At 48.0% G+C, this 15,237-nt stretch overlaps 1 protein-coding gene and 1 pseudogene across 1 annotated transcript; both read left to right on the top strand.

Annotated features, from left to right (window-relative positions):
- The first annotated feature begins 1,409 nt into the window (after positions 1 to 1,409).
- LOC125520410 (DHHC-type zinc finger family protein) lies at positions 1,410 to 4,382 on the top strand. The gene is made up of 9 exons (XM_048685328.2): positions 1,410 to 1,649; positions 1,761 to 1,874; positions 1,976 to 2,323; positions 2,568 to 2,636; positions 2,737 to 2,808; positions 2,945 to 3,073; positions 3,165 to 3,245; positions 3,345 to 3,509; positions 3,596 to 4,382. The coding sequence occupies exons 1-9, from the start codon at positions 1,599 to 1,601 to the stop codon at positions 4,163 to 4,165; spliced, it is 1,599 nt and encodes a 532-aa protein (XP_048541285.2). The 5' UTR covers positions 1,410 to 1,598; the 3' UTR covers positions 4,166 to 4,382.
- A 2,203-nt stretch (positions 4,383 to 6,585) lies between these two features.
- LOC125526138 (small nucleolar RNA Z247) lies at positions 6,586 to 6,724 on the top strand (annotated as a pseudogene).
- The last annotated feature ends 8,513 nt before the right edge of the window (positions 6,725 to 15,237 follow it).

Here is a 15,237-nt window from a genome sequence, read left to right as displayed (position 1 = left end):
AGTTTGACCAGGAAAGCATAATCAGACCTCAAATAGATCGATTACACCTACAACTAAAATAAGTAGATCACATGAATTTGCTTGAGAAGTTTGTAGTGCCAAAAGAAAGGAAATCTTGAAAAGAAACACCAACATCACTGAACTTTACCCTGACAGAATTGCAGATCCTCTGCCACTTCTTTCATTGTAATCAAACAAGAATTTAGAATATACGATAATGCAAAATACAAAAATTAGGGAGTAGCTTGAGGCCTGATTGAGTGGTAGGGGGAAATTAGGTTAGCAGGGAAGAGGTAGCAAGCTAAGAGGAACATCTGCGCGTGGTGCTCACCATCGACATCGTAGGGGGCAGGTTGCTGACATCCACCTATACATCCGTGTAACCCCCGACCTCCTCCTTCTCCGCCGCTGTATCTCCTTCCATCATGAAGCCTACTCCGTTCTCCCCATCTCCTACGCCCCGACTCTGCTCCGACTCCACCCATGGTCCACCACGACCACAAGTGCCTGCTCCATCCACTACCTGGATGGGGATCAGTGCCGGCTCCTGAAGCAGGGGATCGATGGCGCCTCCTGATGCAGGTCGGCGTTTGCAAAGGGATCCACGATGGCAAGGGGTTCGGCGGCGTCAAATGTTTGTGTTGACGTAGCGACGAGATCGGCAGCGACGAAGGGAGGTAGCGCAGGGATCGAGGGCGCTCTGGAGGATTAGATCCTTATTTGTGATGGCTCCTGTCGAGGTAGTGTAGGGATCAGCGGCGGCTTGATGCGAGTGCGAGGGCGTCGGCGAACGGATCTGCTGTGACCTGGATGGGGATCGAGGGCACTCTGGAGGCCTCGCCCGCTCGTGCATGCGAGTCGTCAATTTTTTTCGTAGGTTTTTTTTGTTCGTTTCTCTAGCGTGCGAGGGGACTACCTGGAGGCGTCGCTCCCTTCTAACGTGATTTTGGTTGGGTTTTTTGTCGAGGGGATCGTTACTTGCGGGGGAGGTGGGAGGTGAGAGGAGAGACGAAAATAAAACAGACGAAGGGTGAGAGGTGGGACGAAAAAAATTGTGAAACGGAGACTACCAGCTGCTTCATTAGAAGTAGAGATTATGGTGATCACTCGGATATGGGAAGCCGTCCCCGCAAAAGAAAAAGTGAAAATCCTCACTCGGTCTTTGTATTCGGAGTCCTGGGCCTTGGGCTGCGAAGGCCCCTAACACTCCGACTCATGGGCCTTGGGCTGCGAAGGCCCCTAACACTCGGACTCCTGGGCCTTGGGGATTAGCATCTCGTTTCGGGCTCCTGGGCCTTGGGCAGCGAACGAAACACGCTCAAGAAACATCTCTGTCCCCGGAAGTTGTCAGTCCGGCCCGCACAGCCGCCCCGGCGATTCGAAATTCAAAACAGTAGGAGGAAAGGAAAGCCGTTGCTGCGGGCGGCGGCCCTGCCCCACCTGTCAGAGAGAGCACACAAGCCGCCTCCTCCTCTCTCTAGTACCACGCCCGCCGCTTGACTTGACCTGACCAGAGGCGAGAGCAGAGCAGCGCGCTCGGATCGAATCCAACCCAATCGAATCTGTTCGCAGGGCGCGGCGGCGAGACCTCGACGGCCATGGCCTGGCCCCGGCGGCACGGCTGGCAGCTCCCCCTCCACCCGCTCCAGGTCCGTCTCCGTCCGTCGCCCTCTCTTCATCCCCCCCCCCCCCCCCCCCCCCCCCTCTTCGCCGCTTCCAGCGCCACCATCCGACCTCGCGCTTTTCTCGATCGATTGCAGCTCGTGGGCGCGGGGGTGTTCACCGTCCTCGTCACGGCCTTCTACGTCGTCCTCGGGCCCTACCTCGGCAGCGCCGTCGCCGGCAACACCCTCCTCGCGCTCTTCTCCGTCTCGGTAAACCAGCGACCTCCCTCCCTCTCTTGCCCAAACGCGGCTTTGCTCGTGCCCTCCTCGCGTTGCCTTGCGCTGACGGCATCGGCCCTGGTCGACGACAGACCGCCGCCACCGCGGCCCTCTACGTGCGCTGCACCGCCGTCGACCCCTCCGACCGGACCCACGCCAAGAAGGTGAAGAGGCAGCGCAGTCTCGCCAGGGGCGGCGGGCGGAGGCTGCCGAGGCTGCGCTACGGGTACATCCTGTGGCGGTACGCGGCGCGGCTGCTCAAGAGGGTCGAGGTCCGCGTCATGAACCGCTGGGTGCGGAGGAGCTACCTCGAGCAGTGGAACTCCAGTGTCCAGCTCGACCCCATGCTCCCCTTTGCCTTCACCAGCCTTGAGGACATCGTCTCGCCGCACGCCACCGACGACCAGGACATCTCATTCTGCCCAATCTGCGACTGCGAGGTCTCCGCTTACGTCCCTCTCCCTCATCTCTAGTTTACAGACCTTCTGTGTTTCAAAGAAACCAAGAAATGCGGCTTATTTGAGTGCTTTGGGAGCAATTTTTATTTCTATGTGGAGAGGTTAATTTCTGAATATAGGGTGTGTTTAATGGACTGGATTCATGTGTTGTTAGTCAAGTTCAACAAGTGAATTACCTCTGTGACAACAGTTTAGCAATCAAGAACTTACGAAGCTTAAACTACAGGTGAAATTGCGCAGCAAGCACTGTAAAACTTGCGACCGGTGTGTTGATGGATTTGATCACCACTGCAGGGTAACCACTATAACTATGCATAGCTCACTTCCAAATCTCTGGCTCTGCTCTTCATCTCTTGGGAAGTCAATTGATTGATCATGTACTTTCTTCAATGCAGTGGCTCAACAATTGCATAGGGAGAAGGAATTATGCAGCATTTATCCTGCTAATGTTCTTTGTTTTGCTGATGGTGGGTGCTAACTCTCTGCAAATTTGCAATTCCATTTGTTTCAAAATTCCACTGATATTTAAATGCCCAGCATTCCAAGCTGTTTTTCATTTGACCAGTTCTATTTGGTATATGAATTTGCAATCTACTTTATCAGCTTGTTATCGAGGGGGGAACAGCGGTTGCGATTTTTATTCGCTGCTTCATCGACAGCAAAGGGCTGAAAACTGAAATGGAGCACAGGCTTCACGTAGGGCTACCTAAAGGAGCTCACGCAGCATTATCTGTAAGTTATGACAAGAATATGCCTGGTGACAAACTTCATTGATTCATTTCACTTGTGAAGCTCACACTTTTCTCTTTAATTTTGGCCACAGATGGTATTTGTCATCTTCACTTTGTACAGTACTGCAGCACTGGGTCAGCTCTTCTTTTTCCATGTTCTGCTCATTAGAAAGGTTTGCATTTTGCCAAACACATACTTATGTTACCAGTGTGTGGAGCTCGGAAATATGCTCACATTTTTGGAAGCCTCATTTGCGTATTTTCAACTACAGGGAATGAGGACATACGATTACATCCTTGCTATGCGAGAAGCTGCACAGGCATATGATCCTTTTGATGACTCTGATTTTTCCTCGGACGAGAGCATTGACTTCGACTCTCCAGAAAGGCCATCCTTCTTGTCAAGGATCTTATGCAGAAAAGATGAAGTGAATGAGGTAAGAGGGGATACATTGCTTCCCTAATATGTATAATTTACTGTCAGGTAACTTCATAGATAACAAAACAATTTTGAACATGATAGAGTACCCGAAAGCTATCGATTAGGATCGACGAGAAGGAGGCCAATGATGCAACAAGAAGGAAGGATGACGTCTCGATCAACCCATGGACGTTGATCACTATGAACAAGGACAAAGCAATGGCAGCCGCTGAGCGTGCGCGTGAGCGAATCAGGCAGAAGTTGCCATCCACGACCATCTCCCCGATGAGACCATTACCATTGGAGACAAAGAGAGGTCCTTTGAACCAGGGGAGAAGACCCATCATAACAGTAACAGGGAAGGAGAACCAGGAGACAAGACCCATCATGACAGTAACAGGGAAGGAGAACCAGGAGACAAGACCCATCATGACAGGGAAGGAGATCGTGCCTGCACTCACAAAGAGCTGGCTGTCAGGGTCACCAACTGCGAGGTTGTCAAGCCCAAGGAGGCGGTTTTCAGGTTCATCATCACCCAAACCTCAGAGGTGCAGGGCCAACTTTGACTTGAGACTAACAGAGGTGTCAAGAGAGCTTGATACCCGCGTCTCAAAGCAGGTCATGTGCTCTGCTGTCATTAAGGGCGCCGAAGATGAAGATTCTTTGTCGTAACTTATGATGTTGTTCAGCCCACAAAATTCATTCAATTTTTTGTTACTTAAACCTATGTGTTATTGTGTGCTGTGCTTTCTTAGCCCATGCACTCCTTCACTGCTGTATACATAGTTGTATGTTGATCTCTTGTACTACATCCCCCTGAACATTTAGTACAGCAATGCCATGGTTATTCATCCCAGGACCATCAAATTTTCCAATCATGGTCAATTTGTCATCTCCGTTACTGTTATGATGTCACCTTTTGTTTTTCAATTCTTCACTTGTGTAGTTGTCATGTTAGTACTTGTGGTATTTTACAGTAGGGATCAACGAATGTGAATCATCCATCCAAGTCAATTCCAAAGGGGCAAGGGCCAGAGCTGCAAAATGAATGAGTGTGTGGTTTGTATGACAAATATTTTGAAGGAGAAGCAAGAATAAGTGCTATGGTTATTGACTACAAAATGATATAAGCTCCCTGTCTTGCAAGAGCAATGACAACACCTGTTCATTGATCCCTGTCATCACCTGTTCATTGCTAGATCATATTCCCAACTTTTTAGATTAGCCTGAGCAATTGGTCTATTTTACTTGGAAAAATCTCCTTCTAAATGTTACTCCCCTCTATCCAAAATCAGTGTCGTGGTTTTTGTTTAAATTTAAACTAAAACCAAGACACTTATTTGGGATCGGAGGGAGTATTATTTTAGGATGTTTGCTTGCATAATGATGATAGAAATGATTGTATTGCAGTACAGATTGTTGATGAGGCACAGTGGGATGATATTGCTATTTTTATAGCTGTGGTGTGATCTTTGTTAACATGACCTACATTTTATATCATAATTCCTAGCTTAGTGCGTCATGGTTTTTGCTACCATAACTCTGCTTTTAGCAAGCTGGTGTGATCTTTGTTCCATTTTAGGGCTTGTTGTTTTGCACAATTTGGCTAGTTCCAAGCAAAAGGAAATCGGTAGCACCGGTGAGATGTGGGACAGTGTTACAACTATCAAATCTTTTTCATCACTTCACCAGTTGAGGCTTGAAAACAAAGATTTCACAATGCAGGCTAGGGCTAGATGTAGGTCGTCCCATTCTGATTTGCTTTGCAAGCCCAGTATCTCAGATAATTTGTTTTGAACCAACGAAAAGTTTGATGAATGAACTTCACAAACTGCATAATGCATGCTTGACTATTTGTATTTATCACTGTTGTCTAAAAAGTAACTCTGCAAAACTTTGTATGCAGTGAGTACTACTACCTACCAAAACGTCTTATATTTTGGAATAGAGATAGTACAATGTGTTGCTAGCATGAAAAGGAGAATCTGATTTACGTAAGAAAAGTTAATCTCGTAAGTTCCCTTGAGATGTTCCTTAGTTTGCCTGCATGGCTTGTCCATTTTTTACATCCAGATCAACTGTGGATCTTGCATCGCAGCATAAGCACGTGGAAAGGTTCACACAGAAGATTCTTTTCAGAAACAGTACTCGAGTTGCAGCAAAGGCACCAAATCACTATTACACTTGGCAGACATGTTTTCGTGGAAACTTAACGCTGATTTACAGAACATTGTGCTGTCTGCAACATTATGCTCCATTGGACCGCAACGGACATTACATCAGTTCTCATGTTGCTAATAGTACTTCAAGCAATCTGTTAAACCATGCAATATTCAGGTCCAAGGGGCGCACCACGCACCGGTTTAGTTGAGATAGGCTTCGGTCTAGGTTGGTTAGAGTATATGGTTGTAATCTCCTCATGTATATCTTATCTCTACTTTCCTTGTACCTCAAGATGTAATCTCAACAACCTTGTATGCTTATCAGGGATATGCCCCTGCCTATATTAACACGAAACCGTCGCCTCTAGAGAGGTACGACGTTCTCCGCTTTTTTACATGGTATCAGAGCCACCTCTATCCATCGCATCTAGCAAAACCCATCCAGCGCCAGCCATGTCGTCCTCCTCCAGCACCGTCCAGGCTTCCCTTGGGCAGGTTGCAGAAAAGCTCACCCGCACCAACTACGTCCTGTGGCGTGCGCAGGTGACACCGCGGCTGAGAGGGGCTGGCCTCTTCGGCTACGCCGACGGCTCCATGCCGGAACCTGTCAAGATCCTCGTCACGAAGGACAAAGACGGGAAAGAAGAGCAGACACCGAACCCTCTCCATCTGATCTGGTTCAAAGAAGGGCAGCAGGTACTTGGATACTTGCTCAATACTCTCACCAAAGAAGTCCTCGTGCAGGTTACCTCCATCGCCACGCCGCACGAGCTCTGGGCGGCTCTCGCCCACATGTTCTCATCGCAGTCCCAAGCCCGCGTCAACAACATCCGGGTTGCTCTCTCCACGGCGCAGAAGGGGACGCAATCTGTTGCGGCCTACTTCGCCCAGATGAGAGCGCTTGCCGATGAGCTCGCAGCCGCCGGAAAGCCCATCGATGACGATGAACTTGTCTCCTACATCACCGCCGGCCTCGACATGGAGTACCAACCCCTCGTCTCCGCCAACGACGCGCGCAACGACACCATCAGCATCGACGACCTCTACGCTCAGATGAGCAACTTTGATCAGCGCCTCGCCCTCTACAACAACAACTCAGGCGGGGGCTTCAAGTCATCTGCTAACGTGGTCTCTCGCGGCGGCGGTCGCGGTGGTGGCGGTTCACGCTATCGTGGACCTCCGCGCGGCAAGGGCAAGCCGCCATCTGGCGGAAACAGTGGCGGCGGCAACTCCTCTCGTGGTGGCGGCGGCGGCGGGCGGCCCTCCAACAACAACAATAGGGGCCGCCGTGGTGGCAGGCCTCGCGCCAACCCTGATGCGCCACGATGCCAAATCTGCGGCAAGCTAGGCCACACCGCCCGCGACTGCTGGTATCGCTATGAAGATGATGGCGAATCCTCACAAGATGAGAAAGTTGCAGGTGCTGCTGATGGCTCCTACGGCATCAACACGAACTGGTATGTGGACAGTGGCGCAACTGACCACATCACGAGCGAGCTGGAAAAGGTGACAGTCCGTGAAAAGTACCGTGGGCAAGACCAAGTTCACACTGCCAACGGAGAAGGTATGAGCATTAGCCATGTTGGTCATTCAGTGCTTAAAACCCCCCATAGAAATATTCGTCTAAGAAAAATCTTGCATGTCCCTAGTGCTTCGAAAAATCTCCTTTCAGTTCATCGCATTGCCATTGACAATCATGTATTCCTTGAGTTTCATCCGTCTTTCTTTTTGATCAAGGATCAGGTCACGAAGAAAATTCTGTATCGAGGTAGATGTGTTCGAGGGCTGTACCCGTTGATTCCGGAGCTTAGGAGATTGAATAAACAAGCCTATGGTGTCACCAAAGTCTCTTCAACACGGTGGCATGATAGATTAGGGCATGCATCTTTTTCTTTAGTTGAACACTTGCTTAAAAAGAATAAGCTCCCGTTTGTTGGTGAGCGAGATCGTGAAACAATTTGTGATTCATGTCAGTGTGCTAAAAGTCATCAATTACCCTATCTTGTGTCTACAAGCATCTCCACCAAACCTCTTGAGCTCATTTTTTCCGATGTTTGGGGTCCTACCCCAAAATCAGTTGGCAGACACACTTATTACGTCAGTTTTATCGATGACTATAGCAAGTACACATGGATCTATCTCATCAAAAAGAAATCTGATGTTTTTCAAGTTTTTCACAACTTTCAAGCACTAGTAGAAAGAAAGTTTGATTGCAAAATCCTAGCTCTCCAATCCGATTGGGGAGGGGAGTACCGCAACCTCAACTCCTTTTTTCAGCAAATTGGCATATCACACCACGTGTCATGCCCCCATGCTCACCAGCAAAACGGATCAGCTGAGCGCAAGCACAGGCATATAGTTGAAGTCGGTCTGGCCTTACTTGCGGCTGCCTCTATGCCTTTGAAATTCTGGGATGAGGCCTTTCTCACTGCAGTCCACCTCATAAACATGTTGCCAAGTAGAGTCATCAACAATGAATCTCCAGTAGAACGTCTCCTTCATACAAAACCAGATTACACATCTCTATGAGTATTTGGGTGTGCGTGTTGGCCAAATCTTCGGCCATACAACAACCGCAAACTCATGTTCAGATCAAAACAGTGTGTTTTCTTGGGCTATAGTCCACAACATAAGGGTGTAAAGTGTCTTGATGTATCCACTGGACGTGTCTATATTTCCCGTGACGTTGTGTTTGATGAAACTGTTTTCCCTTTTGCACAACTTCATCCAAACGCCGGAGCCCTTCTTCAAAAGGAGATTCTTCTTCTACCTTCACATCTCACCGGACGTGACAATGGGGATGTTTTAGACACTGATGATCAATTGTTGACTAATCCTCTTACTAATGATGGTCTTGAGTCTTGTGATGCAACGGAAAAATTTGTGCAGAAAATGGTGAAGAAATCAGCCCAAATCATCATTTTATGTTTCCTGGACAAAACAGCAGCAGCATCGAAGCAGATCTCCCTCGGGATCTAGGCGCATTAGCCTCAGGATCGCTCCTGCGCCAGTCTGCCGCCCTGGCCCCCGCGGGATCCGCGCCCTCCGCGCCAGGCCGATCCGCCTCGAGCCCCGCGTCGCCACACGCCACCAGCGGCTCGGTGGACCGCCCGGTGGCCGCTCCGCGCCAACCCACCAGTGCCACGCGGCGCCAACTCCAGCCGCTCACGCCTGGTTCCGCGCCCGGCCCCGCGTCTGGCCCCGCACCTGGTCGGTTTTGCCCCGACACGCGATGCTACGTGCGGCGCCCATCACGGCTGGATACGGGCGCTGACTCCGGTGTGGATCACGTTGCAGTCCCTGTCCCACCGGTGCAATCATTGCACCATCATGCGCCCCCAGCTGGATCGGGATCCTCTGCGGTGACTTCTTCTTCAGCTCCACGTGCGCCGGCCACAGAAGATCCGGCCTGCATGTCCTCGCCCAGCGAGCCTGCAGCCGCTCCTGGCGCTGGATCTTCTGCGGATCCTTCTTCACCACCTCGCACTAGGCTTCAGAGGGGAGTAACTCAACCCAAAAATTACAAGTCTTTAGCAAAGTTTGGACTTGCTTGTGTTTCACATGAACCAGATATCCCACACTCTGTTGCAAAAGCTCTAGGCGATCCAAAGTGGCAGAAGGCTATGGAGGATGAATACATGGCGCTCCACAAAAACAAAACTTGGCACTTAGTTCCAGCACGTCAAGGCAAAGGTAAAAATGTTATAGATTGTAAATGGGTCTTCAGAATTAAAAAGAAGTCTGATGGCACCATAGATCGTTATAAGGCTAGACTAGTTGCAAAAGGTTTTAAACAAAGATACGGTCTAGATTATGAGGACACTTTTAGTCCTGTAGTAAAGGCTGCTACTATTCGTCTCGTTTTGTCTATTGCCGTATCCAGAGGATGGAGTCTACGCCAACTAGATGTTCAGAACGCGTTTCTTCATGGTGTTCTAGAAGAGGAAGTGTTCATGAAACAACCTCCTGGGTTTGAAAACAGACAAAAACCCCTCCACATATGCAAGCTTGATAAGGCTCTATATGGATTAAAACAAGCTCCTAGAGCATGGTATTCTCGGTTGAGTTCAAAGCTTCAAGGACTTGGGTTTGCTCCGTCCAAGTCTGACACCTCACTGTTTATTTTCAACAAGTCAAATACATCTATATTTGTACTCATATATGTTGATGATATTATTGTCACAAGCTCATCTGATGAAGCTATTTCAGCACTGCTCAAGGATTTGAACTCTGAGTTTGCTCTTAAGGATCTAGGAGGCTTGCACTATTTCCTTGGCATTGAAGTAAAAAGAAGTGGGGATGAGCTTCACTTGTCTCAAGAGAAATATGCCATTGATCTTGTAGCAAGAGCAGGGTTGCAAGGCTGCAAGGCAGCTCCAACACCTCTATCCAGCTCTGAGAAACTATCCTTAACAGAAGGGAAACTCTTGAATCAAGAGGACAGCGCCAGGTACAGAAGTATGGTTGGTGCACTGCAATATTTAACTCTGACTAGGCCTGATATTTCCTTTGTTGTGAACAAAGTATGTCAGTTCCTTCATGCACCCACTACAGTACATCTGACAGCTGCAAAACGCATACTTAGATATGTCAAGAACACTTCCAGTGTTGGACTCACCTTCACCAAGTCACCATCAACACTTGTAAGTGCCTTTTCTGACTCTGATTGGGCAGGTTGCCTTGATGACAGACGCTCAACAGGTGGTTTTGCAGTGTTCTTTGGTCCAAATTTAATCTCATGGTGTGCTAAGAAACAAGCTACTGTGTCTAGATCCAGCACAGAAGCAGAATACAAAGCACTAGCAAATGCTACTGCAAAAATTATTTGGGTTCAGTCATTATTAAAGGAGCTTGGAATACATAGTAAACAGGCCCCATGCTTATGGTGTGACAATTTGGGTGTCACCTATCTTTCTGCTAACCCAATATTTCATGCAAGAACAAAACATATCGAAATAGATTTTCACTTTGTCAGAGAAAGAGTTGCAGACAAAAAGCTGGATATTCGGTTCATTCGGTCTCAAGATCAAGTTGCAGATGGCTTCACTAAAGCTTTGCCTACCAGAGGTTTTGAAGAATTTAAGCGTAATCTCAACTTGTCCAAGTTGTGATTATGGGAGGGTGTTAATGAAGGAAATATGCCCTAGAGGAAATAATAAAGTTATTATTTATTTCCTTATATCATGATAAATGTTTATTATTCGTGCTAGAATTGTATTAACCGGAAACATAATACATGTGTGAATACATAGACAAACAAAGTGTCACTAGTATGCCTCTACTTGACTAGCTCGTTAATCAAAGATGGTTATGTTTCCTAACCATGAACAAAGAGTTATTTGATTAACGGGATCACATCATTAGATGAATGATCTGATTGACATGATCCATTCCGTTAGCTTAGCACCCGATCGTTTAGTATGTTGCTATTGCTTTCTTCATGACTTATACATGTTCCTATGACTATGAGATTATGCAACTCCCGTTTGCCGGAGGAACACTTTGTGTGCTACCAAACGTCACAATGTAACTAGGTGATTATAAAGGTGCTCTACAGGTGTCTCCAAAGGTACATGTTGGGTTGGCGTATTTCGAGATTAGGATTTGTCACTCCGATTGTCGGAGAGGTATCTCTGGGCCCTCTCGGTAATGCACATCACATAAGCCTTGCAAGCATTGCAACTAATGAGTTAGTTGTGGGATGATGTATTACGGAACGAGTAAAGAGACTTGCCGGTAACGATATTGAACTAGGTATTGAGATACCGACGATCGAATCTCGGGCAAGTAACATACCGATGACAAAGGGAACAACGTATGTTGTTATGCGGTCTGACCGATAAAAGATCTTCGTAGAATATGTAGGAGCCAATATGAGCATCCAGGTTCCGCTATTGGTTATTGACCGGAGACATGTCTCGGTCATGTCTACATTGTTCTCGAACCCGTAGGGTCCGCACGCTTAAGGTTTCGATGACAGTTATATTATGAGTTTATGCATTTTTTATGTACCGAAGTTTGTTCGGAGTCCCGGATGTGATCTCGGACATGACGAGGAGTCTCGAAATGGTCGAGACATAAAGATTGATATATTGGAAGCCTATATTTGGATATCGGAAGTGTTCCGGGTGAAATCGGGATTTTACCGGAGTACCGGGAGGTTATCGGAACCCCCCGGAAGGTATATGGGCCTTAGTGGGCTTTAGTGGAAGAGAGGAGAGGTGGCCAGGGCTGGGCCGCGCGCCCCTCCCCCCCCCTAGTCCGAATAGGACAAGGAGAGGAGGGCGGCGCCCCCCCTTCCTTCTCTCTCTCCTTTTTCCCCCCTCCCGAATCCTATTCCAACTAGGAAAGGGGGGAATCCTACTCCCGGTGGGAGTAGGACTCCTCGTGGCAGGCCCTCCTCATGGCCGGCCACACCCCCCCTTTGATCCTTTATATACGGGGGCAAGGGGCACCCCTAGATACACAAGTTGATCCGTGTGATCATATTTTTAACCGTGTGCGGTGCCCCCTTCCACCATAGTACTCGATAATATTGTAGCGGTGCTTAGGCGAAGCCCTGCGACGGTAGTACATCAAGATCGTCACCACGCCGTCGTGCTGACGGAACTCTTCCCCGACACTTTGCTGGATCGGAGTCCGGGGATCGTCATCGAGCTGAACGTGTGCTAGAACTCGGAGGTGCCGTAGTTTCGGTGCTTGATCGGTCGGGCCGTGAAGACGTATGACTACATCAACCGCGTTGTGCTAACGCTTCCGCTGTCGGTCTACAAGGGTACGTAGATCACACTCTCCCCTCTCGTTGCTATGCATCACCATGATCTTGCGTGTGCATAGGAAATTTTTTGAAATTACTACGTTCCCCAACAGTTAAACCATGCAATATTCAGGTCCAAGGGGCGCACCACGCACCGGTTTAGTTGAGATAGGCTTCGGTCTAGGTTGGTTAGAGTATATGGTTGTAATCTCCTCATGTATATCTTATCTCTACCTTCCTTGTACCTCAAGATGTAATCTCAACAACCTTGTATGCTTATCAGGGATATGCCCCTGCCTATATTAACATGAAACCGTCGCCTCTAGAGAGGTACGACGTTCTCCGCTGTTTTACACAATCTGCCATGTATCATTTTCCATTTTGCAGAATTAAGGATAGCCTCTGCCCCCGACCAACTTGGCTAGGGTTGTTCCCTGGACCATAGCAAAAATTTGCGACAACTTAGGGTTCATCTCAAAATAAGGGTCCAGTATATCTACATACAGCGAAATGAGGGTAGCTTAGTGTTGGGTTTCGTAGTAATTTCAAAAAATTTCCTACACACATGCAAGATCATGTGATGCATAGCAACGAGAGGGGAGAGTGTTGTCTACGTACCCACGCAGACCGACTGCGGAAGCGATGACGCAACGTAGAGGAAGTAGTCGTACGTCTTCACGATCCAACCGATCAAGCACCGAAACTACGGCACCTCCGAGTTCGAGCACACGTTCAGCTCGATGACGATCCCCGGACTCCGATCCAGCAAAGTGTCGGGGAAGAGTTCCGTCAGCACGACGGCGTGGTGACGATCTTGATGCACTACAGCAGCAGGGCTTCGCCTAAACTCCGCTACAGTATTATCGAGGATTATGGTGGCTGGGGGCACCGCACACGGCTAAGGAATAGATCACGTGGATCAACTTGTGTGTTTCTGGGGTGCCTCTGCCTCAGTATATAAAGGACTAGAGGGGGGAGGCTGGCCGGCCAAGCTTGGCGCGCCAGGAGAGTCCTACTCCCTCTGGGAGTAGGATCCCCCCCCCCCAATCCTAGTTGGAATAGGATTCGCGGAGGGGGAAAAGAGAGAGGGGGGGCCAGCCACCTCTCCTTGTCCTAATAGGACTAGGGGAGGGAGGGTGGCGCGCAGCCCATCTAGGGCAGCCCCTTCTCTTTTCCACTAAGGCCCACTAAGGCCCATATAGCTCCCCGGGGGGTTCCGGTAACCTCCCGGTACTCCGGTAAAATCCCGATTTCACCCGGAACACTTCCGATATCCAAACATAGGCTTCAAATATATCAATCTTTATGTCTCGACCATTTCGAGACTCCTCGTCATGTCCGTGATCACATCCGGGACTCCGAACAACCTTCGGTACATCAAAATGCATAAACTCATAATATGACTGTCATCGTAACCTTAAGCGTGCGGACCCTACGGGTTCGAGAACAATGTAGACATGACCGAGACACGTCTCCGGTCAATAACCAATAGCGGGACCTGGATGCCCATATTGGCTCCTACATATTCTACGAAGATCTTTATCGGTCAGACCGTATAACAACATACGTCGTTCCCTTTGTCATCGGTATGTTACTTGCCTGAGATTCGATCGTCGGTATCCAATACCTAGTTCAATCTCGTTACCGGCAAGTCTCTTTACTCGTTCCGTAATACATCATCTCACAACTAACATCTTAGTTACAATGCTTGCAAGGCTTTGTGTATTACCGAGAGGGCCCAGAGATACCTCTCCGACAATCAGAGTGACAAAACCTAATCTCGAAATACGCCAACCCAACATGTACCTTTGGAGACACCTGTAGTACTCCTCTATAATCACCCAGTTACGTTGTGACGTTTGGTAGTACCCAAAGTGTTCCTCCGGTAAACGGGAGTTGCATAATCTCATAGTTATAGGAACATGTATAAGTCATGAAGAAAGCAATAGCAACATACTAAATGATCGGGTGCTAAGCTAATGGAATGGGTCATGTCAATCAGATCATTCAACTAATGATGTGACCTCGTTAATCAAATAACAACTCTTTGTTCATGGTTAGGAAACATAACCATCTTTGATTAACGAGCTAGTCAAGTAGAGGCATACTAGTGACACTCTGTTTGTCTATGTATTCACACATGTATTATGTTTCCGGTTAATACAATTCTAGCATGAATAATAAACATTTATCATGATATAAGGAAATAAATAATAACTTTATTATTGCCTCTAGGGCATATTTCCTTCAGTCTCCCACTTGCACTAGAGTCAATAATCTAGATTACACTGTAATGATTCTAACACCCATGGAGCTTTGGTGCTGATCATGTTTTGCTCGTGGAAGAGGCTTAGTCAACGGGTCTGCAACATTCAGATCCGTATGTATCTTGCAAATCTCTATGTCTCCCACCTGGACTAGATCCCGGATGGAATTGAAGCGTCTCTTGATGTGTTTGGTCCTTTTGTGAAATCTGGATTCCTTTGCCAAGGCAATTGCACCAGTATTGTCACAAAAGATTTTCATTGGACCCGATGCACTAGGTATGACACCTAGATCGGATATGAACTCCTTCATCCAGACTCCTTCATTTGCTGCTTCCGAAGCAACTATGTACTCCGCTTCACATGTAAATCCCGCTACGACGCTTTGTTTAGAACTGCACCAACTGACAGCTCCACCGTTTAATGTAAACACGTATCCGGTTTGCGATTTAGAATCGTCCAGATCAGTGTCAAAGCTTGCATCAACGTAACCTTTTACGGTGAGCTCTTTGTCACCTCCATATACGAGAAACATATCCTTAGTCCTTTTCAGGTATTTCA

Source organism: Triticum urartu, chromosome 7A, assembly GCF_056163025.1.
Source record: "Triticum urartu cultivar PI428250 chromosome 7A, HENAU_Tu73, whole genome shotgun sequence".
NCBI classification, from domain to species: Eukaryota; Viridiplantae; Streptophyta; class Magnoliopsida; order Poales; family Poaceae; genus Triticum; species Triticum urartu.
This window is presented reverse-complemented; position numbering and strand designations above follow the sequence as displayed.